Raw genomic sequence first — 22,673 nt, forward strand, 5'->3', positions numbered from 1 at the left:
TTGTGTGGATGCTATCCTTCTTTGTTGGGACATTGTTGATCGTTATGTCATGTGCAGATGTACTTTGTGGACGCCATCTCTGCTCTACACGCTGTAAGTCTGTTGTCGTCCAGCATTCTGTTTGTGTTTACTTTGTAGCCAGTTCAGTTCTAGTTTTGTTTTGTATAGCCGTTCTTAGGCTCGGTAGCTGGTGGGGTGTGGGGGTCTTCCCATCCGAATGCGGGGAGTCTTTGCGCGCCTCCGGGCGGGGTGTGGTCTCTTGCTGGCTTGGGGCCTGGCTGTCCTCTGCTTCTCCCGTGCCTTGTCCTCTGCTGAGCGCGTCTGTCTATGGCCTGCTGTTGGCCCTGCCGGGCGGAGCGTTGGGTTTACCTCTGGGGCTCCTGTCAGTGGCCGGCCTGGCTGCGTGGGCCGGTGGTCCCTTGTTCCCTGGGCACCACACCTGCTGTTTTGGGTTGTACTCTTTGAGTGGCTTGGGCCGTACTTTGGCTACCGCACACACTGGGAGACAAATATATTGTACTACTCACATACATACTCACATACACACAATTATTCATACATATACACACACACACAGGTATTTACTGTACATTCATTAATAGAAACATACGCGTACACACAAGTACTCACGCACATACACACGTACATACGCTCCCACCTACATACACAAATACAGTACACATACAGACTCAAGGTACATACATCCATAATGCACATTCACTGTACAAACATACATATATATAGTACATATACAAGCACATATGCATACATACACTCACGCATACAATCACGTTTCATCAAACATATATTCACGTTGTTCCCCTAGGGCAGGGGTCGGCAAACCGCGGCTCCGGACACGCATGCGGCTCTTTGATCACTCTGATGCGGCTCAGCTGCAAATTTGCCGACCCCCCTGATTTTCCCGGGAGGTTTCCGGATTTCAGTGCCTCTCCCGGTAATCTCCCGGGGCAAACATTCTCCGATTTTCACCCGGACAACAATATTATGGGCGTGCAGTGATGGCACTGCCTTTAACGTCCTCTACAACATGTCGTCGCACCCGCTTTTACACCATGCTATCTGCGTGCCGGCCCGGTCACATGTTGTATGCGGCTTCTACTTACACACGCAAGTGACTGCAATGCATACTTGGTCAACAGCCATACAGGTTACACTGAGGGATTTGATATAAACAACTTTAACACTCTTACTGATAAGCGCCACACTGTGAAACCACACCAAAGAAGAATGAAAAACACATTTCGGGAGAACATCCGCACTGTAACACAACATAAACACAACAGAACAAATACCCAGAATCCCATGCATCCCTAACTCTTCCGGGCTACATTATACACTCCCCCAACCCCCCCCACCTCAACCGACGCAATATTACATTTAATATTTTCGAGAGCATTTCAGTAGAAGAAAACCATTTAATTTGAGAAATAAGGCAAATTTAGTGCATGGAAACATATTGAGTAGTCGACTATCAAAACAGTTGTGAGTTGCCTTCCTGCCTGAGAAGCATAAGGCCATTTTGAAATATAGATTTTGCATGACAAAAAACAAAATGTTTATTCTTACTGTTTTTCTCAGAGGTTAAAGGGTTGGGTTAAACAAAAAGACATTTATCTTAAAGGTTGTGATTAAGAGCAAGTGTAATAGATTTGACTTCAAACGTGCTTGACAAAAATAGCTTACGGCAAGTATCTGTTATGATTGTTTAATATACTAGCAAAAGGGTTGGGTTAAACAAAAAGACATTTATCTTAAAGGTTGTGATTAAGAGCAAGTGTAATAGATTTGACTTCAAACGTGCTTGACAAAAATAGCTTACGGCAAGTATCTGTTATGATTGTTTAATATACTAGCAAAAGGCTTTACTTTGCACATGCCGTTCTACTCACATTTATGCAAGAACACCTTTTTGTTGTATGTCAACGCTTATCTGCGCCAAAAAACTACTCAGTATGTAACGTAGTGTATCACTGAGTTGAACTCTTGTGATTGTGAAGGCCTAAATCCACATGTTTATTGAGCAATCCGTTAAATTACACTTCTACGCTGCCATTTCAGCTTGTTCCTTTAGTTTGTCATCATCCATAAAACTGAGTGTTAGCAGCAAATTGAAAGCCCTTGTATCGGTGAGCGTCACGCCGGGTTTATGACCAAAGGAAAGAACCAGGACGTAATGAGGCAAAAAGATATTATTGATCTATGCAATACCAAAGAGCATCACTATAGCGTCCTCACTTGTATGCATTCACTGCTTCTGTTGTAACTGAAGTTAAATGCAGCTTGCTGAAGGATAACCACAAATAGAAACACAAATCTGGCTCAAAGTCAATAATGTGTTGCCTGAGATATTTTCTGCTCTTCCACTGTCTGCCAAAAAAAAAAACTAACGCGCTCTCTATTTGGAAAAAAAAACACACCCACCTTACCGTTACCACAAAATGTAACATTGAAATTTATTTTTTCTGGCTTATTTATCAAAATGTTTTATTGTTGCTGAAATATACAGTGTACACCTAGCCATATTGGACCAAATATACAAAAAACGAATCCGTCTGTAGCCGCAAAAAATTGGAAATTGTGTTAGATGTAAATATAAACGGAATACAATGATTTGCAAATCCTTTTCAACCCATATTCAATTGAATGCACTACAAAGACAAGATATTTGATGTTCAAACTCATAAACTTTATTTATTTTTTTGCAAATAATAATTAACTTAGAATTTCATGTCTGCAACACGTGCCAAGGTAGTTGGGAAAGGGCATGTTCACCACTGTGTTACATGGCCTTTCCTTTTAACAACACTCAGTAAACGTTTGGGAACTGAGGAGACACATTTTTTTAAGCTTTTCAGGTGGAATTCTTTCCCATTCTTGCTTGATGTACAGCTTAAGTTGTTCAACAGTCCGGGGGTCTCCGTTGTGGTATTTTAGGCTTCATAATGCGCCACACATTTTCAATGGGAGACAGGTCTGGACTACAGGCAGGCCAGTCTAGTACCCGCACTCTTTTACTATGAAGCCACGTTGATGTAACACGTGGCTTGGCATTGTCTTGCTGAAATAAGCAGGGGCGTCCATGGTAACGCTGCTTGGATGGCAACATATGTTGCTCCAAAACCTGTATGTACCTTTCAGCATTAGTGGCGCCTTCACAGATATGTAAGTTACCCATGTCTTGGCCACTAATACACCCCCATACCATCACAGATGCTGGCTTTTCAACTTTGCGCCTATAACAATCCGGATGGTTCTTTTCCTCTTTGGTCCGGAGGACACAACGTCCACAGTTTCCAAAAACAATTTGAAATGTGGACTCGTCAGACCACAGAACACTTTTCCACTTTGTATCATCTTAGATGAGCTCAGGCCCAGCGAAGCCGACGGCGTTTCTGGGTGTTGTTGATAAACTGTTTTCGCCTTGCACAGGAGAGTTTTAACTCGCACTTACAGATGTAGCGACCAACTGTAGTTATTGACGGTGGGTTTCTGAAGTGTTCCTGAGCCCATGTGGTGATATCCTTTACACACTGATGTCGCTTGTTGATGCAGTAAAGCCTGAGGGATCGAAGGTCACAGGCTTAGCTGTTTACGTGCAGTGATTTCTCCAGATTCTCTGAACCCTTTGGTGATATTACGGACCGTAGATGGGGAAATCCTTAACTTCCTTGCAATAGCTGGTTGAGAAAAGTTTTTCTTAAACTGTTCAACAATTTGCTCACGCATTTGTTGACAAGGTGGTGACCCTCGCCCCATCCTTGTTTGTGAATGACTGAGCATTTCATGGAATCTACTTTTATACCCAATCATGGCACCCACCTGTTTCCAATTTGCCTGTTCACCTGTGGGATGTTCCAAATAAGTGTTTGATGAGCATTCCTCAACTTTATCAGTATTTATTGCCACCTTTCCAAATTCTTTGTCACGTGTTGCTGGCATCAAATTCTAAAGTTAATGATTATTTGCAACAACAAAAAAAATGTTTATCAGTTTGAACATCAAATATGTTGTCTTTGTAGCATATTCAACTGAATATGGGTTGAAAATGATTTGTAAATCATTGTATTCTCTTTATATATACATCTAACACAATATCCCAACGCATATGGAAACGGGGTTTGTATATTATAATCAAGGCAACACATGATGTAAATATTTATATTAGCTATATTAACCTAGTTTTAAAACGACTATGTGTCGCAGGCTGACGCAAATCTACGTTGACAGAAATGTTGAAACTTAATATTAATTCTAAACACTTTTAAAACATTGGAAAACTTTAGTAAAACTGAGGCCTCGCAGAAGGTGAGATAACTCCTGGAAATTACTAGGGTGGCCAAAGGTATAGATGTGTGTGTCTAAGTTAAAGGAAAGGGCAGGCTGTCTTCTTATGGATTTATTACAATCTTGCAAGCTGGGTAATGTTTTCTGTGGTTTATAACGGCACACAAACAACTATCAGCCATTCAGCCAATATTACATACAGATATGTTATGAGACATCCACCCATCCATTTTCTACCGTTGGGGGTCGTGGGGAGTGCTAGAGCCTATCTCAGCTGCATTCAAGTGTTAGGCGGGGTACACCCTGAACATATCGGCAGCTCATCGCAGGGTATGAGACATGCAAATATAAATTAAATACACAGAGGACGTAAGTAGAGGAAATTAAATTAGCTCAAATATTCTTACAAACGAGGCATAATGATGCAATATGTACATACAGCTAGCCCAAATAGCATGTTAGCATCTATTAGCTTGCAGTCATGCACTGAACAAATATGCCTGATTAGCACGCCACACACGTCAATAACATCAACAAAGCTCACCTTTGTGCATTCACACACAGCATAAAACGTTTGGTGGACAAAATGAGACAAAGAAGGCGTGGCATAAAACATGTCTTTCTGTGGCAGCGTCAAAGAAAGTTACAGGGGTATGCAAACTATGGTGAGTTTAAGGAACGCTGAAATTCGTAGGGCAAAACGGCGCTCGCCAAATACTCTCATCAGTGAAGCAAAAACGCAAAAACATATTAAACAGTGGGCTTTCTAACATGTGGGAAGGTTTGTGTCATGATTGTCTTCCTACAGAAACCATATTTTTCCATTTTCATGGGGAGCCACTAGGGCGGCGCTTAAGGATCTGCATGCGACTCTAGAGCCGACCTAGACAAATTAAATGCATGTAATTTCTGCATGGATGCTTCCTTCTATTAGTTGTGATGAGTGTTTTGCACAAATGAGTTATTAAACAAGTTTGTCCTTCTCTTTCAGGCTTTATCCATACATGCGGAGGCACTTTAAAGGGAAGGAACGGGACAATAGAAAGCCCAGGGTTTCCATATGGTTACCCTAATGGAGCAAACTGTACCTGGGTGATCGTTGCAGAGGAGGGCAACAGGATTCATATAGTTTTTCAGTCTTTTGCTGTGGAGGAAGAATATGACTTTTTATCTTTGTATGATGGGCACCCACACCCAGCCAACTTCAAAACAAGGTAAGGAAATCCCCCTGCTGTTTTTATTTTTACCTTGATGTCTGCTTCTAAAATTGCGGTGTGATGGAAGGAACTCGCTTGGCATCCACTGCTTATATGATTGTGTTAGGCGAGTCTCTCGAATGTTTTTGCTTGTTTTTTTTGTAATTGTCGCGGCCTAATATGCTTGAATTCGCGGCACCATTTTTTTTTAAAGTTGCGGCAAAAGTTCTGATGTTCTAAGATTTTTTTTTACAACCCTTAACTTGAAAATTAGGGGATTTCAACGTATCTGAGAATATATACCTTACATGCATTTTACATTAAATATTTTCAAACATTGACAGCAATTAATCTTTTTTAAAATGCCTGAATTTGCAGAAGTTGTTACCAAAATATGAAACACAAAGTGCAGGGTTTTTTTACGTGTTTGTTGCAATACAGTTATTTATTTAAAGAAGAACTGCACTTTTTTTTTTTTTTTGCCTATAATTCACAATCTTTGTGTAAGACAAGCAAGTGTATGTTTTTCTTTTTTTTTTTAAATGCATTTAACTAGTAAATAAACATAAATATAACTTTGCTTACAATTGAGTCGATGGGAGGTCCTCTATTGCGCCCATAAAACCCTTTAAATAACCATCCGAAAACTGCCAAAAGTACTCCATTCACATTTTGTGACCTGAAAAATATCCATGAATTAGCGATATTAGTGCTGACGTTAAGGACTTATTTTTAGTGGCGCATTGTCACAGAGCGCTAACTTCCTTATGTTACTATATTGATGTCATCAGCTGGTGAGCTGCTTTCTTCCTTGTACATATTTTCATTTCTCCTCAAAGCATTTCCAAAAAGGAGTAGGAAGAGAGGTTATTTAACCCTACCCGTGCGGCCTGCAATTTTTACTTTTTAAGGTCAAAGCACTCCATTTAAACCTATGAAATTAACCTACCTAAAGAAGTTGTGTAGCTTGCTAAATTTTTTCCCCAACAGCCAGTAATTGTTCATGTTTTTCTTTTATGATTTGTTCCTTACTCGGCATTTTGAGAGCTGCCTGACCTAAATTCACCGAACACCTGACGTCCTTCCAGACCCTGGAAGGACGAGAGATACTAGTGTATCTCTCGGAAAATCTCGGAACAAACTCGGCTGTTCTCGTTGTCGGTTAACCTTTGGCCGACGCTTCCATTTTGTTTATATCGATTAATGTTAATTATGCAATGTCTTAAACCAGGGGTCCCCAAACTTTTTGACTCGGGGGCCTCATTGGGTTAAAACAATTTGGCCGGGAGCCGGGCTGTATATATACATATATTTACATTGTAGATTGTCACTGAAGGCATCAAAACTATGAATGAACACAAGTGGAGTTATGTACTTAACAAACAAAGGTGAAATAACTGAAAACATGTTTTGTATTCTAGTTTCTTCAAAATAGCCACCCTTTGCTCTGATTACTGTTTTGCACACTCTTTGCATTCTCTCGATGAGCTTCAAGCACACCTGTGAAGTGAAAACCATTTTAGGTGACTTCTTGAAGCTCATCGAGAGAATGCCAAAAGTGTGCAAAAAAGTAATCAGAGCAAAGGGTGGCTATTTTGAAGAAACTAGAACATAAAACAGGGCAGCACGGTGATAAAGGGGTTAGTGCATCTGCCTCACAATACGAAGGTGCTGAGTAGTCTGAGGTTCAATCCCAGGCTCGGGATCTTTCTGTGTGGAGTTTGCATGTTCTCCCCGTGACTGCGTGTACATAACTCCACATTAAGTTAAAGTTAAAGTACCAATGATTGTCACACACTCACTAGGTGTGGGGAAATGATTCTCTGCATTTGACCCATCACCCTTCATCGCCCCCTGGGAGGTGAGGGGAGCAGTGAGCAGCAGCAGTGGCCACGGCCAGGATTTTTTTTTTGGTGATTTCAACCCCATTTCCAACCCTTGATGCTGAGTAATGGAGGTAATGGTTCCCATTTTTATAGTCTTTGGTATGACTCGGCCGGGGTTGGTACTCACAACCTACCGATCTCAGGGCGAACACTCTAACCACATGTGTTCATTTATAGATTTGATGCCTTCAGTGACAGTCTATATATATATATATATATATATATATATATATATATATATATATATATCCCTTGCGCACAAATTTACTAAAAGAGCGTGAGCGCGATGATGTCATGTTATCGATGGGAAAATGCATTTTTAGACAATATGAGAGTAACAAGAGGTAGGAAATGGATTAGAAAAGACAGATTAAAAAAAAATAAAGTAACATAAAATAAAAAAAATATAATTATTATAATTTTTTTTTTTTACTTGGGATTTCCCATGGGTCGGATTTTGGACGCTGGCGGGCCGCAATTTGGGGACCATTGTCTTAAACAGTTGTTTTTTTTAGTTAATTCAACAAAACACTTACGTTACAATTGTGCACTAACAAGTAAAAAGTCAACGGCGGTCACGGCATGTTCTTGTCATCGATGCTGGTCAATTTATTAGGGCATTACAGCAAAAGACAAGGACGGTCATGCCGTGGTTAAATGCGAACCCTGACCCGTCTTCACATCATATCAATCACCAACACATATGTTCACATTGTGCTTTGTAGTTCTAAATAAAACATTTTTTTGAATAAATAGTTCAGTCAGTTATGATTCACATAATGAGGTGAACAATATCTAATTGTCAATAAAATTCAAGATGTCTAGTAAAATAGCGGGGGAAAGTGAAAGATGCAATACATTGTTGTGAGTCTCCCTCTGTAATTATAATAGGGACATTTGATGAAAAAAAGTAATTCACGAATTATTCACGAATGATGGGAGCAAAAACAAGTGTAGCATTTATATTTTTGTTGAGTGAACTAATTCTGGTTGTGGTACATGGTGTAATTAAAAGTGTGACCAGTAGATGGCAGTCATACATAAGAGATATGCGTGGACTGCAGGTTGATGCCTGTTCAATAAATGACGCTAACAAGTACCGGTAAGCAAGCAAGACCAAATTTGATGTTTTGGTCTCAAAGCCACAACGTTGACGTCTGTCTACTTGGCTGCTAATCATATTTGGATGAATACAATCCCAACACTGTTAATTTCAAACCAGTTGTAGTTCCAGAGCATGTATTGGTAGCCAGCAAGAATATTTTTGACGCGACGGGACAAAGGTCACAACACCGGACATATATTATCCGATAGGCGTGGCTAAAATAGTTCTTTGCATGCATGTTTTAGAATTTTACATTACATTTTCGATGATGATAATGTTAGTAAATTCCATCCATTTTCTACCGCTTGTCCCTTTTGGGGTTGCGGGGGGTGCTGGAGCCTATCTCAGCTGCATTCGGGCGGAAGGCGGGGTACACCCTGGATAAGTCGCCACCTCATCGCAGGGCCAACACAGATAGACAGACAATATTCACACCCACATTCACACACTAGGGCCAATTTAGTGTTGCCAATCCACCTATCCCCAGGTGCATGTGTTTGGAGGTGGGAGGAAGCCAGAGTACCCGGAAGGAACCAATGCAGTCACGGGGAGAACATGCAAACTCCACACAGAAAGATCCCGAGCCCAGGATCGAACCCAGGATCTTTATATTGCGAGGCACATGCACTAACCCAGTGGTTCTCAAATGGGGGTACGCGTACCCCTGGGGGTACTTGAAGGTATGCCAAGGGGTATGTGAGATTTTTTTTTAATATTCTAAAAATAGCAACAATTCAAGAATCCTTCATGAATATAAATAAAAACCTATCTTTTTTTCCAAATAGTTTCAAGAAAGACCACTACAAATGAGCAATATTTTGCACTGTTATACAATTTAATAAATCAGAAACTGATGACATAGTGCTGTATTTTACTTCATCTCTTTTTTTCAACCAAAAATGCTTTTCTCTGATTAGGGGGTACTTGAATTAAAAAAAATTCACAGGGGGTACATCACTGAAAAAAGGTTGAGAACCACTGCACTAACACTTGTTCCACCGTGCTGCCCTGTTAGTAAATGATCTACTTAAATTAAACAAAAAAAAGCTGTGGTACATTACATGGAACATGTTAAGTGTCAAAAAGACAGCCAAAAGTTATAGTTGGTAGCTGAGAATAAGTCTCAAAGTAAAATACAGTGTAGAAATGCACCCAATTGCAGGAAATGTAGTCTTGATTTTCAAAATGTTCTTTCAGGCTTGTGTGGCAGCACTTTGTGCTGATAGAAACGTTCCTCTTTTTTTTTGTCAGTTTTCCTCTTCTTCTCAAAGGGTGCTCACATTCCGAGCGATTCCCGAGCGCGACCACCGCTGCTGCTCACTGCTCTCTTCACCTCTCAGGGGGTGAACATGGGGATGAGTCAAATGCAGAGGATAATTTCACCACACCCAGTGTGTGCGTGTGACTATCATTGGGATAATTAACTTAACATGCCTGAAAATCAATCACAAACTTTACTTTATGTTCGAACACATTGCACGTAGTTTCCTCGCACTTCCGGTGAGAACATTGAGTAACTGTTGAGAGCGATCTTTAGCGGTGATTTTTGCTGGTAAATGAGTGAATGATGAATAATAAACGAGGGAATTAATACATCTCCGTCAATGTAAACAGGGAAGTGACAATCATTTTTTTAGGTCAGACACTTGCGTTGAGTTTGGGTGCTGCTTAGACAAATTCAATTGGCGAAAATGTGCGGGGAAATTGCGGGGATTGGACAATGTTGTGATGCCGCTCATAATTTGTGGGGATTGTTTGAATTTGCATGTATTGGCTGCATAGTGTGCTTTTTAACAGACGGGGATAACTAGCAATGCTTTTCGGGCAATTATTATCAGAGGTGGGTAGTAACGCGCTACATTTACTCCGTTACATCTACTTGAGTAACTTTTGGGATAAATTGTACTTCTAAGAGTAGTTTTAATGCAACATACTTTTACTTTTACTTGAGTATATTTATAGAGAAGAAACGCTACTTTTACTCCGCTACTTTTACTCCGCTACTTTTATCTACATTCAGCTCGCTACTCGCTACTAATTTTTATCGATCTGTTAATGCACGCTTTGTTTGTTTTGGTCTGTCATAGTGTCTGCGTTTCAACAAATACAGTCACTGGTGACGTTCACTCCGTTCCACCAATCAGATGCAGTCACTGGTGACGTTGAACCAATCAAACAGAGCCAGGCGGTCACATGACCCGACTTAAACAAGTTGAAAAACTTATTGGGGTGTTACCATTTAGTGGTCAATTGTACGGAATATATACTGTACTGTGCAATCTACTAATAAAAGTTCCAATCAATCAATCAAAATTGTGAAGGAAAAAAGACCCTTTTTTTTTTTCAACAGTACATCTCGTCAAAAGCCTAAAGACTGACTACACAGTTCCTGTCTTCACAATAAAAGTGCCGCTCCATCGCGCATGCGCTTTCAAAATAAGAGTCTCCGAAAGCCAGCGCAAACAAGCTAGCAAGCTACGGAGTTTGCCGCCAATGTATTTCTTGTAAAGTGTATAAAAACGAATATGGAAGCTGGACAAATTAGATGCCAAAAACCAAACACTTTCATGTGGTATTAGACAGAAAGGAGGAACTTTTTTTCTCCTCCATTTGAAAACGTGGCCGTTATCATCACTGCTGTCTGATTCCAATCAATGCAAGTCATCAGAATCAGGTAATACACCAACTTATATTCTTGTCTTCATGAAAGAAAGGAATCTATATGCGTTAAACATGCATGTGTATTCATTAAAACACCTTTAACATGTAAACAAAAACGGCAAAATAAATAAATATAAATTATATACTGTATATATCAATGTATATATATATATATATATATATATATATATATATATATATGTATATATATATATATATATATATATATGTATATATGTGTGTGTATATATATATATATGTGTGTGTATGTGTATATATATGTATGTATATATATATATATATATATATATATATATATATATATATATATATATATGATATGTGTGTGTATGTTACTCATCAGTTACTCAGTACTTGAGTAGTTTTTTCACAACATACTTTTTACTTTTACTCAAGTAAATATTTGGGTGACTACTCCTTACTTTTACTTGAGTAATAAATCTCTAAAGTAACAGTACTCTTACTTGAGTACAATTTCTGGCTACTCTACCCACCTCTGATTATTATAATGGCCTTTAAAGACCCCAGTATAAGGTTAGTAAGGCCAGCAGTCAAAAGAGACATCTGCCCTCACACAGCACACTTGAAATAGGCATCAAATTCCAAAGGGAAGAAACCCATCGACCCAAACACACCGAATCTCCCACATTTATTTTCGAATGAGCATTCAATGTTGGCCTCAGGGATGCGCGGGTCAGTTTAAAAGTCGCGGTACTTTATTGAAATGCTTCACTGGAGGAGACAAAGGTAGAGGACAAATACATGGAAATAAAACAACGATTTTTCCTTGTTTACCTCAGTCTCTGACAAGACAATTATCTACTCTGTGTGCTTTCAGCATTCTCGCCAAAACCGACAACTGTGGGAACATTTGTCCCTCCATGTAACTTGACAGTCTGTCTGAAATAATTATTATGCTTACCTTGATGTCTTTACAATAGAGCCACACAACCATTGTTCAATAACTTCATTTGCACTGGAAAGTCGTATTCGTGTAAAAAAACAGCAACTGCATTTTTTGATGTGCTATTGTCACTGCACTGAAGCCAGTTGCAAGGAATGGATGGATGCTATTTCGGACGACTGTAAATATTGTATGGATTCAACATGTACAAAATGTATTTGCCATATCATTGGGTACAACTATGGGATGGAATAAATTACATGATTGGTGTATTGCATTATCAGTATCAGTACAGCATCATCACGTATTTCTGTTTACTTTCAATGTACGTTGTGCTCTTCTTGACTGTAGTATGAACGGCATTGTGTGCATTGTTGCTAATGTTCATCAGCCAATGAAAACAGATTTCACTGTGACCTGTTTTTACCAATTAGCTGCTCTTTTCCCCCCTGGGTTAAGACCAAAGTCATGTCAACAATGCATTTTATTAAATGTCATCAACCTCGGAAACTACTTCTGGAACTCAATTAACATTTAAAGTCATTAATAAGAGGTTTTGTAATTTCTTTATCACAGTTAATTACGTTTAATAAATCATATTCAACAACATTATTTTTTCAAGTTAATTAGATTGGTATGAATTAATCGTTTTGACGTAGAATTACATCCATTAGACTTAAAAAAATATATAGTTATTTTACATTTGGCTACTACATACACAAACACACAAACCGATGTTGGCCGATGTTTTGGTTTGTGGCTTAACTTATTGTTACTATAACAATCTACAAGTTTAATACAGTTCACATCTCTTTCTTTCCCCCCATTTATTTGCTTTCTTTTATAATTCAAGTTATCATTACATATATGTATTTTTCAACATTTGTATTGGTGACAAATAGAGGTAATTATTATTATTCATTATCAATAGTGCTTTTTCCATTGGTATTTTTATTGCGCCATTAGTAGTGCAATAATGTTTATTGTAATTTCTGTGATATTTACCTCAATAACGGCTTTTTTGCTATCATATTTGTAAATGTCGTATATGCTGATGTTGTTGTTGCAACTTCCTCCTCTGTTTTCCTTTTTTTTCCCCTTCTTTCTATCCCCTCCTGCTCCGGCTCAGCCGCACCAAACATGAATATAAATAAATTTAATAAAGTCAGATACAGATAAGGCAACAAGAGAAGTAAAGAAGTAACTTCTTTTTTTTTTAAATAAATCTGTACAGCAAATATGAATATAAAATGTTCCTGAGTAGCTGGAAAGGACAAATATATATATCTATCTATATATATATATATATATATATATGTATATGTATGTATGTATGTATATATAATTTAACACCATTAGTTAATTAGATTGGGATCAATTAATCATTTTGAGGTAGAATTACATCCATTAGACTTAAAAAATATTTATTTTCCATTAGGCTTCTACATACACAAACACAAATAACATGTAATTATATTATGTATAATATACCTGTGTATATAGAATATATGATTTTAAGCTGCATTTTAAGGTGATAAAATTAATAAAGCCAACCAAAGTTGGTTATTTTTAACCTTTTTAAGACTATTTGTAAACTGAAAACCTATAGATGGCTCAGAAAAAAAAAATTCTGGGAAATTGGTAGTTTTTTCGGATTTGGGATCATTTACCTTGGGTCTGAAACATTGTCACCTGGTAAAATGTGGGTGATGGTGACAGCACTAATGTTAGCTCAGTATTTACTACAATATCATTTGCATCTAAGGTGATGCCGTATGCTCGAAGTTAGGGCTGAAGCTATCAATTATTTTAGTAATTGAGTAATCTATCGGTTCGTTTGTTGGCCAATCAAGTAATCGGATACAACAGACTTTATAGCCTCAATGCGTATTTTAGATTGTTGAAATTAGGGATGTAACAATATGAACATTTTATTCACGGTTACTATAACCAAAATGCTCATGGTTATCATTAGCACGGTGTTGTTGAAGGTGTTTAAAAAGTACTTATGCAAACAAACTTCAGATGTTTTTAAATAACAAAAAATAGACCCACTGTTCGAAAGCCCACTATTTTGCATGTTTTGTGCTTCTGGCGGTCGTTGTGGCGTCCTACTCTGTTCAGCGGTACTTCAACGCACAGCACCGAAAAATCACCTTTGTCCTATTCCCCCAAGTATATATTGATCACTCTGTTCTAAGCGAGCACAGCTTGTAGGTCTAATGTGTACAATTGAGCTTAGTGTGTTATATACATTCAAACTGGGGTATGTCGTTTCTTAATGGGAAAAGACGTTGATGTCTCTTATATTCATGTCCGCATTCAAGCTAGGGAGCTGGTGCCAGTCAGTCCGTGTGTTTATCGAAGTGCTGTTATCAATCATGTTTTTTGTGAATTATATTTATATAGCGCTTTTCTCTAGTGACTCAAAGCGCTTTACATAGTGAACCCCAATATCTAAGTTACATTTAAACCAGTGTGGGTGGCACTGGGAGAAGGTGGGTAAAGTGTCTTGCCCAAAGACACAACGACAGTGACTAGGAAGGCGGAAGCGGGAATCGAACCTGGAACCCTCAAGTTGCTGGCACGGCCACTCTACCAACCGAGCTATGCCGCTTTTCTGTAATTTTATTTTTAAGACGGCAATACCAACTGTCTAAAGTTCAAGTGCAGTTATCATTGATACCGTTAATTGTTACATCCCTAGTTGAAATCAATATTTTTTTCTGCTTGCCATAAACTGCAGTCTTTGTCTCAAAAAATGCACATCATGAACATTGAAATTGGCCTTTTAATGTGCATTAATAAAAAATAACAAAATAAAAAACCCTCTGCTCCGCTGTTCGGCGTCACAAAACTCTCATGTGCGCTCTATTGTAGCAGCCGTTGGGAAACTGTTCCTTACTTCAATCAACCACAGTTTATTAATTTAGCCCTTAATCACACTTGCCTCAAAGGGCTTCACAAACCACATCCACATCCACTGATCTTAACCCACATCCGGGCAAGGAAACACTTCAAAAGCCCAAACCTGGAAAAGGAGAAACCTTGGGAAGGGGCCACAGATGTGGGGACCGCCCTCCAGTGTGGCCGCAGAGTGCATGGTACATGGTACAATTAATGAATTGTTACATTAATAGATAATGTAAGATGAGTCCATCAAGAGGCCAACAGAGGGTAGTAGGGGAATATATTTAATGTACTCCATGTGGCCTGGATTTGATCCACTTTTATTCGTCACACTTATTAAACAATTAATTAGAGCAACATAAAATAAATTAAAGCTTTCTTTTAATCAATTTAATCCATTACTCGTTACCTGAAGTGTACAATTTGCACAAAACAATGCACTTCCTCACGCTTCCATCCATCTGTTTTTACCTTATAAATAGGATAATTTCATGTTGTGGTAGCAGGCACCAAAAACAGATATGTGATGTGTATTGTACATCAGAGTAATATAGAGTAATAATGAAAATATGTTGAGATTAATTTAACTGCAAAAATAGAAAATGGGTTGTGTGTATAGTATATAGATACATTGATAGACCACTTTACATTGTTATTGTACATTTATATTGTTATTTCCCCTGTTTTTCTTCCTCTCTCCTCCTTTTACTTGCCTGGGAACCAGATAATTTTATTCTTTTAGGCAAGGGTGATTCTGCACGGTTATATCTCGTCATCTTGTAGTTGCATGACTTTGGCTGGTTAGTTTCAGTCCAACAACTTGCCTCTTCACCATTCACAGGCTTTGCTGTGAAAGCATCATGCTGTGGGCTAATGTGCCTTTTCAAAAATAATAGTATTAATAGCAAAGCAACAAACTAATACAACTATGAGATACATCCCTAGCATTTGCCTTTCCTGCCTATGCCCAGGGCCAACTCTGCAATAAAGTAGAATATGACTGCATCATATTTAGAAATGCATATTTTTGCCGCTAAACGGTGCATCCAGAAAGTATTCACATCACTTCACTTTAGCCACATTTTGTTATGTTATAGCTAGGGCTGGGCGATATGGCCTTTTATTAATATCTCGATATTTTTAAGCCATGTCACGATACACGATATATATGTCGATATTTTGCCTTAGCCTTGAATGAACACTTGATGCATATAATCACAGCAATATGATGATTCTATGTGTCTACATTAAAACATTCTTGTTCATACTGCATTAATATATGCTCATTTTAAACTTTCATGCAGAGAGGGAAACCACAATTAAGTCAATTTACCAAAACTGTATTTATTAAACAGTTATTATGCAGTGGCACAAACATTCATGTCATTTCAAAACAGAACGTGCAAGATTGTCAGAGACATTTTAAAACAAGCTATTAACACATTTTTGTGCATGATGTCACTAAGATGACATATCAAAACAACACTAAATTAAAGTGCACTTTTTGTACAGAACGCAACTACAATAATTTAAAACAAATAAAGTGCACTTTTGTGCATGATGTCACATAAGATATTTCAATAACTGTCAAATAAAAATGAGCTGCATAATAGGAAATCAAATTGTTTATGTCCTTCGCTATGTGGTAGGTTCCTTCCGACGTTATCTCCTTCTGTTGTTGACAAATTCTTTCATACGGTGTTGATCTGGAAATGGTTGCTTCGGCATTTTGTTGGTGTGGCACCGAACGGAGATGTTGACATGCGGAGTTTCAAGCACTCTTCATTCTCTAGCGAGTGACTTTTCAAATGATGCTACAAATTAGCAGTAGGTGCTGCTTTTTGTAGCTTTTGCCGCATACTTCTTCCCGCTTAAAGCCAAACCACCGCCAGACGATGGACCCCGTGCTGTTTTTCTTAGGAATGAATTATTCCTTAATTTGTTACCAGATTTGCACCTTCTATCTCTCGTATTACCACATGCACCATTCCGTTAGCATCACAGCTAATGTTACCCATGCTGCTACCTCTCTGCTCAGCGAGCGCGTATGACGCGACAGTATGTGACGTATGTAAGAAGGTGCGCTTGTTTTAAGTCTCTATGAGAAGCAGAGACAAGCAAGAGTGAAAAAAGCCTGTAGTGTAATGCCCGCAGCTAAAAGCAACTGAGTCAGAATCAGAATCAGCTTTATTGTCATTATACGCAAGGTAACGAGATTGAGGCCATTCCATACAGTGCGATGTGTGCATGCTAGAAAAAATGAATATATACATGAAAAAAACAAAAAACAAAAACAGGGTGGTTGGTGGAATGGGTTATTGCACCGAAGAGAAGGCAGTTATGAGGGACAATGGGGCAGTCCGTTCAGGATGGTTATGGCCCTGGGGAAGAAGCTGTTCTTTAGCCTGTTTGTTTTGGTTTTAATGCACCTGTAGCGCTTCCCAGAGGGCAGCAGGTGGAACAGGTCAGAGCCAGGGTGGGTGCTGTCCTTGATGATGGCACTGGCTCTGTTGAGGCAGCGGGAGGTGTAGATGTCCGTCAGAGAGGGGAGAGGGCGGCCGATGATCTTCTGAGCCGTCTTGACCACTCTTTGCAGCCTCTCCCTGTGAGAACGTATACTCGAATATCACGATATAATCATTTTTTATATTGCACAGAGACAAACCCGCGATATATCGGGTATATCGATATATCGCCCAGCCCTAGTTACAGCCTTATTCCAAAATGGAATAAGTTCATTTTTGTCCTAAAAATTTAACACACGACACCCAATAATGACAATGTGATTTTATTTTTTTAATTTTGCTAATTTTATTGAAAATAAGCAGCTAAAATAAAACACATGCACATACATATTCACAGCCTTTGCATACAATGTCACAAGCTTGGCACACCTATCTTTAGGCACTTTTGCACATTCCTCTTTGAAGCACCTTTCAAGCTCCATCACGTTGCATGAAAAGTGTTGGTTTTCATCCAGGATGTCTCTGTACATTGCTGCATTTATCTTTCCCTCCATCGTATAGTCTGCCAGTTCCTATCGCTGTAAAACATCACCATTGCATGATGATGCTGACCACCATGCTTCACTGTAGGGGTGGTAATGGCCTGGTGATGAGCGGTGCCTGGTTTCCTCCAAACATGATGATCACGCCAAATAGTTCAATCTTTGTCTCATCAGAACAGATCATTTTATTTTTCATGGTCAAAGTATTTTAGGTGCATTTTGGCAAACCTTTTCATAAGAAATGGCCTCCGTCTGGCACTCTAACATAAAGCCCTGATTGGTGGATTGCTGCAGAGATGGTTGTCCTTCTGGCAGGTTCTCCTCTCTCCACAGAGGAATGCTGTAACTCTGACTGAGTGACCATCGGGTTCTTGGTCTCCTCCCTGACTAGACTAAGATGAATGCAGCAATGTACAGAGCTATCCTAGATGAAAACCAACACTTCTCATCCAACCTGATGGAGCTTGAGAGGTGATGCAAAGAAGAATGGGCTAAACTGCCCAAAGATAGGTGTGCCAAGCTTGTGGCATCGTATTCAAAAAGACTTGAGGCTGTAATTGCTGCCAAAGATGCATCAACAAATTCCTGAGCAAAGGCTGTGAAATGTGCATGTGAATTTACATTTTCTATTTTTAATACATTTGCAAATATGTATTAAAAATCTCATTGTCGTTATAGAGTATCATCTGTAGAATTCTGAAGACAAAAATGGATGTATTCCATTCTGGAATAAAGCTGTAACATAACACAATGTGGAAAAAGTGAAGTGCTGTGAATACTTACCGGATGCATGGATTCATTTTTCAGAATATTTTAGTCAGTCTACTAAAACACACTTCAGACAATTGTATGCATTGTAAATTGCGGGTACGATTGTTTCAAGCATCTATCTCAATGTGTTATACACGAGAACTGCTTGGAAGAAAGCATCAGTGAAAAGTAAAAGTCGAGTCTCAAAAAATGCTAAAATAAAAAAGCTGAAGGAGATAAAGCCAGTGTTATTTTTCCTGGTCAACTTCTGTGATCCAACTTCAGCGAAAGGGGACCGAGGTCACATGCTAATATATTTGAAGAAGCGCCGTGCTGCCAAAAGTGGACGGCGAGGGGATTCATTCAAGAGCTGAATCACTGTTGATACTTTAGCTTCTGAATCACTTCAAATACTTGAAATGTGAGCTGTATAATCCTGTTTTGAAGGTTAGACTGATAAAACATTTGTCAAACATTATTATCATGACTTATTGCTCGCAGTGATGCAACAATTAACATAGAGGGTAGACATTTTAAGATTACAAAATTTTTAACATACTACAGTGCCATCATTTTGATGTCCTTATTTTCATTGGTTTGTGTTTCAATAAATGACAAGCATTTTGTTCAAATGAGACTTAATTTGAGTTTCATACAATCAGCGCTGCAAGAATGATTATTTTCGACTGTTGATGTTTCACCAATATTCACAGCAATGCTGGTAATGGCTAACATTTAGTTTTGGAATTAAGGCATATCAGATTATTCAGATATTGTATGCGTAAATTATGATGGTGTTAAAAAGTCATAACAATTTGCACTTTTTCAGCATCTACACTAATTCCAATTAATGGCTAGGCTTGGAAGGTGAGACCCCTACCTGAAGACGGACGTTTGATTCCTCCTGAAGTGGATTTTACAAATCAGGGGGAATTTTCTGGGTGTGACACAGCACAAATTACCAACCAATAAACATTACAGAGAATGTTTTGCCATCGGGTCACCGTGGTCGTGTTTCCAGGATGCGGAAAGTGGCTGAAGCAGCATGAAGGTAAACATCTTTAAATTCCAATGACAAGGAAAAATACTAAAACAGTGTGTCGCTCAAAGGCGCACGGGAAGCCCAAGGCAAAAACTTAGTTCAGCAAGATAAAGTAAAAAAACACAAAGCTGTAGTGTAAAGCTAACACGCACGCAAAATGTCGCCAACGGTGAATAATGGACCTGCGAGGAAGGCTAAGTCACACTCGCATTTAAAGCTCCTTGATTCGCGATCAAGAGCAGGTGCACCTCCTGATCACTAATCAGAAGCAGGTAAGATTAATCAGCGCCCTAGTAACCAGAACATAAACAAAAGGAGCGCTGAAACAGAGACAGAGAGAGTTTAAACATAGAAAAACTATAACCAACGCAAACAAAGACATGGCCTGATATGACAGGTCACGACAGAATGTCAATTAGAGTCATTTTGTATGTAGAACCGTAACAAGGTCTTACTTGATTTCCCCGAAGACTCCCGGACATTGCCCTTGTCTACAGACATCCCGACTAAAGTTGCGAATCTCCTGGATTGTGATGTTTTAGTGTGTTTATAAAATATCGTATTGCTGGATATACAAACGTTTGTATCAACGGTTGGCGCGAAGGTGGATGATCAACAATCACTTTAATGAAACAAAAAAACGGCAAAACAACATCTACATATGGATGTAACGAAATAAACATTTAATATCAGTTGATATCAGTTGTTTGACTGGAATGCCCCATGTGAATGTTCCATTCAATTTAAAAAATGGCATTAATAGAGAATTTGGAACCGGAACGTTTCTAACTCCTGTCTTTTTGAAATGGTTGAAAAGACAGTGATGTATGTGGCACATAGGTGGTGTCCAAAGCGACCTCCTTAGTTCAGGGATGGTTTTTCAACCTTGACTTAGATGGCTTCTCTCACTCCTCTTTCGAACCATTGGTCCTCCCTGTCCAGAATCTGTACATTTTTGTTCTCAAAGGAGTGCTGTTTCTCTTTGAGGTGAAGATAAGTCAGCTGAATCTTGGCCTGAAGAGTTTGCCCGTCTATGCTGTGCCATGCGTCGGCTTAGTGGTTGTTTTGTTTCCCCAATATATGAATCTGTGCATTCATCGTTACACTGGATAGCATACACCAGGTTGTTTTTGTGGGTGTGTCTTTGGGGTGCACTAGTCACTGTCACAGGTTGTTGCCTGGTTTGAAGTGTACTACAATGAAGTGTTGGTTTAAACTTATTTTGCGTTTCTCAGGTTAGGTATATATGGAATGATAACGTTTTTGCGTCTGTCATTTTTTTCTTCTTCATCCACTCTGTTCTTGTTCCTTCTAAAATTGGATGCATATTTAAAAGATGACCAGCTGGGGTGACCAAAGGTTTTTTGAAGGCAATCAAATGCTTATGTTCTTTCTATTTGGCCTGTAGGCTGTTGGGAACATTATCAGCTCTGTCTTAAAAGGTTCTGAAAACACACAGTTTGTGCTCCAGTGGGTGGTGTGAGTCAGTAAGTGTGGGTTTCCGGTAAACTCCAACATGGAGGCCCCTGACCTCTCCAATGTGGACGTCACAGTCCAAAAAAGGCAACTTACTGTCTTTGACATCCTCACGTGTGAACTTGATGTTTTTTGTCCACCAAGTTAATGTGCTCGGCAAAGGTGAAACGCCTGTTAAGACAAACTGAACAGTCCAGTTGCAATCGATTGGATATTTCACTCTACTGGGTTGCAATATAAAGTGTCCCTGATATTTTATTCACCTTAATTTGTATCGTCGGACCAACACATTCTAAAAAGCCATCTTTTACCTGTTGATGGGCAATTTTGTCTGGCAGCTTCACTGGCTACATGTCGTCAAACAACTCTATCCCAGCTCACTTTCAGAGATGAGATGTGCAGTGAGATGCTTCCGATCCGTGTTTGTACCAGGCATTGGGGCTGAGAGACTCTGTGAGCTGAATGCAGCCTCACAATATGTCAATATATAGTGTTGTTTTAAAGTAGACACAAATGCAAGATGAAGGATTGAAGCGTTGTTCTATATTTGCAGACATGGTGCAGATCGATCTTGCAACAATTACTGGAAAATTATTTTTTGGATGTTTTGTTGCTATACAGTATTGTTTATGGAAGATACATCTTTTCATAGTGTTAACTTCTCCGTTTAATTTAGGTATGCCAAATTATATTTTAATCAGATTTAAAAAAATAAATTAATCGTAAATGAACACCATTCACAAACATGTCTGGCGCACTTTATGCCATATTTAACTGTATTGTATTAACAAATGACAGGACACCATTCTATATATTTCACATACTGTATGTTTAGTAACAGATTCAAATGATAATTCAAATTCAATTAAGCTTAAGCTTACTACACACCAATATGTAATTATGTTTTGGACTTATAGTCTTGTTTTCCATCCATCAGTTTTTCTACCGCTTGTCCCTTTCGGGGTTGCAAGTTCTTTGTTGTGAATTATGTCCGATCAGACTTAAAAATTGTTTTTTTCCATTTCCTATTTTGGAGTGTGTAGTTAGTTTGTCAGCACCATTCAAGTTGAGCTAAAACATTTTCCAAATACTGGATGATTGCATGTTAAGCTTTGTGTGAGTTGGACCACATTGTCATTGCTATTCCGGATTGTTTCTTCGATGCAACATGTTTCCTAGCCAGCTTGCCTTCTTCTTTTTATTTGTTCTTTCAATAGAAACCATGGTAGGATATATTAAATTGGTTTTCATTTACAGTGGTACTTTGGTTTTTGTGATGAATCCATTGAAAAGCAAATCGTATGAAAACGGAAAATTATTTTCCCATTAGAAAGTACCATATTTTCCGGACTATAAGGCGCACTTAAAATCATTTGTTTTTCCTCAAAACTCGACAGTGCGCCTTATAAC

The 22,673-nt window shown here is 38.7% G+C and overlaps 1 protein-coding gene across 2 annotated transcripts in view; it reads left to right on the forward strand.

Moving 5' to 3' along the window:
- Positions 1–22,673, forward strand: part of LOC133597770 (CUB and sushi domain-containing protein 3-like) — a 589,433-nt gene that overhangs the window by 48,967 nt on the left and 517,793 nt on the right. For both annotated transcript variants that reach the window (XM_061950753.2, XM_061950761.2), the window contains exon 2: positions 5,297–5,519. In XM_061950753.2, coding sequence (XP_061806737.1) covers positions 5,297–5,519 — 223 coding nt within the window. The remainder of the gene's footprint in view (positions 1–5,296; positions 5,520–22,673) is intronic.

This window comes from Nerophis lumbriciformis, linkage group LG04 (assembly GCF_033978685.3).
Source record: "Nerophis lumbriciformis linkage group LG04, RoL_Nlum_v2.1, whole genome shotgun sequence".
Lineage (NCBI taxonomy): Eukaryota > Metazoa > Chordata > Actinopteri > Syngnathiformes > Syngnathidae > Nerophis > Nerophis lumbriciformis.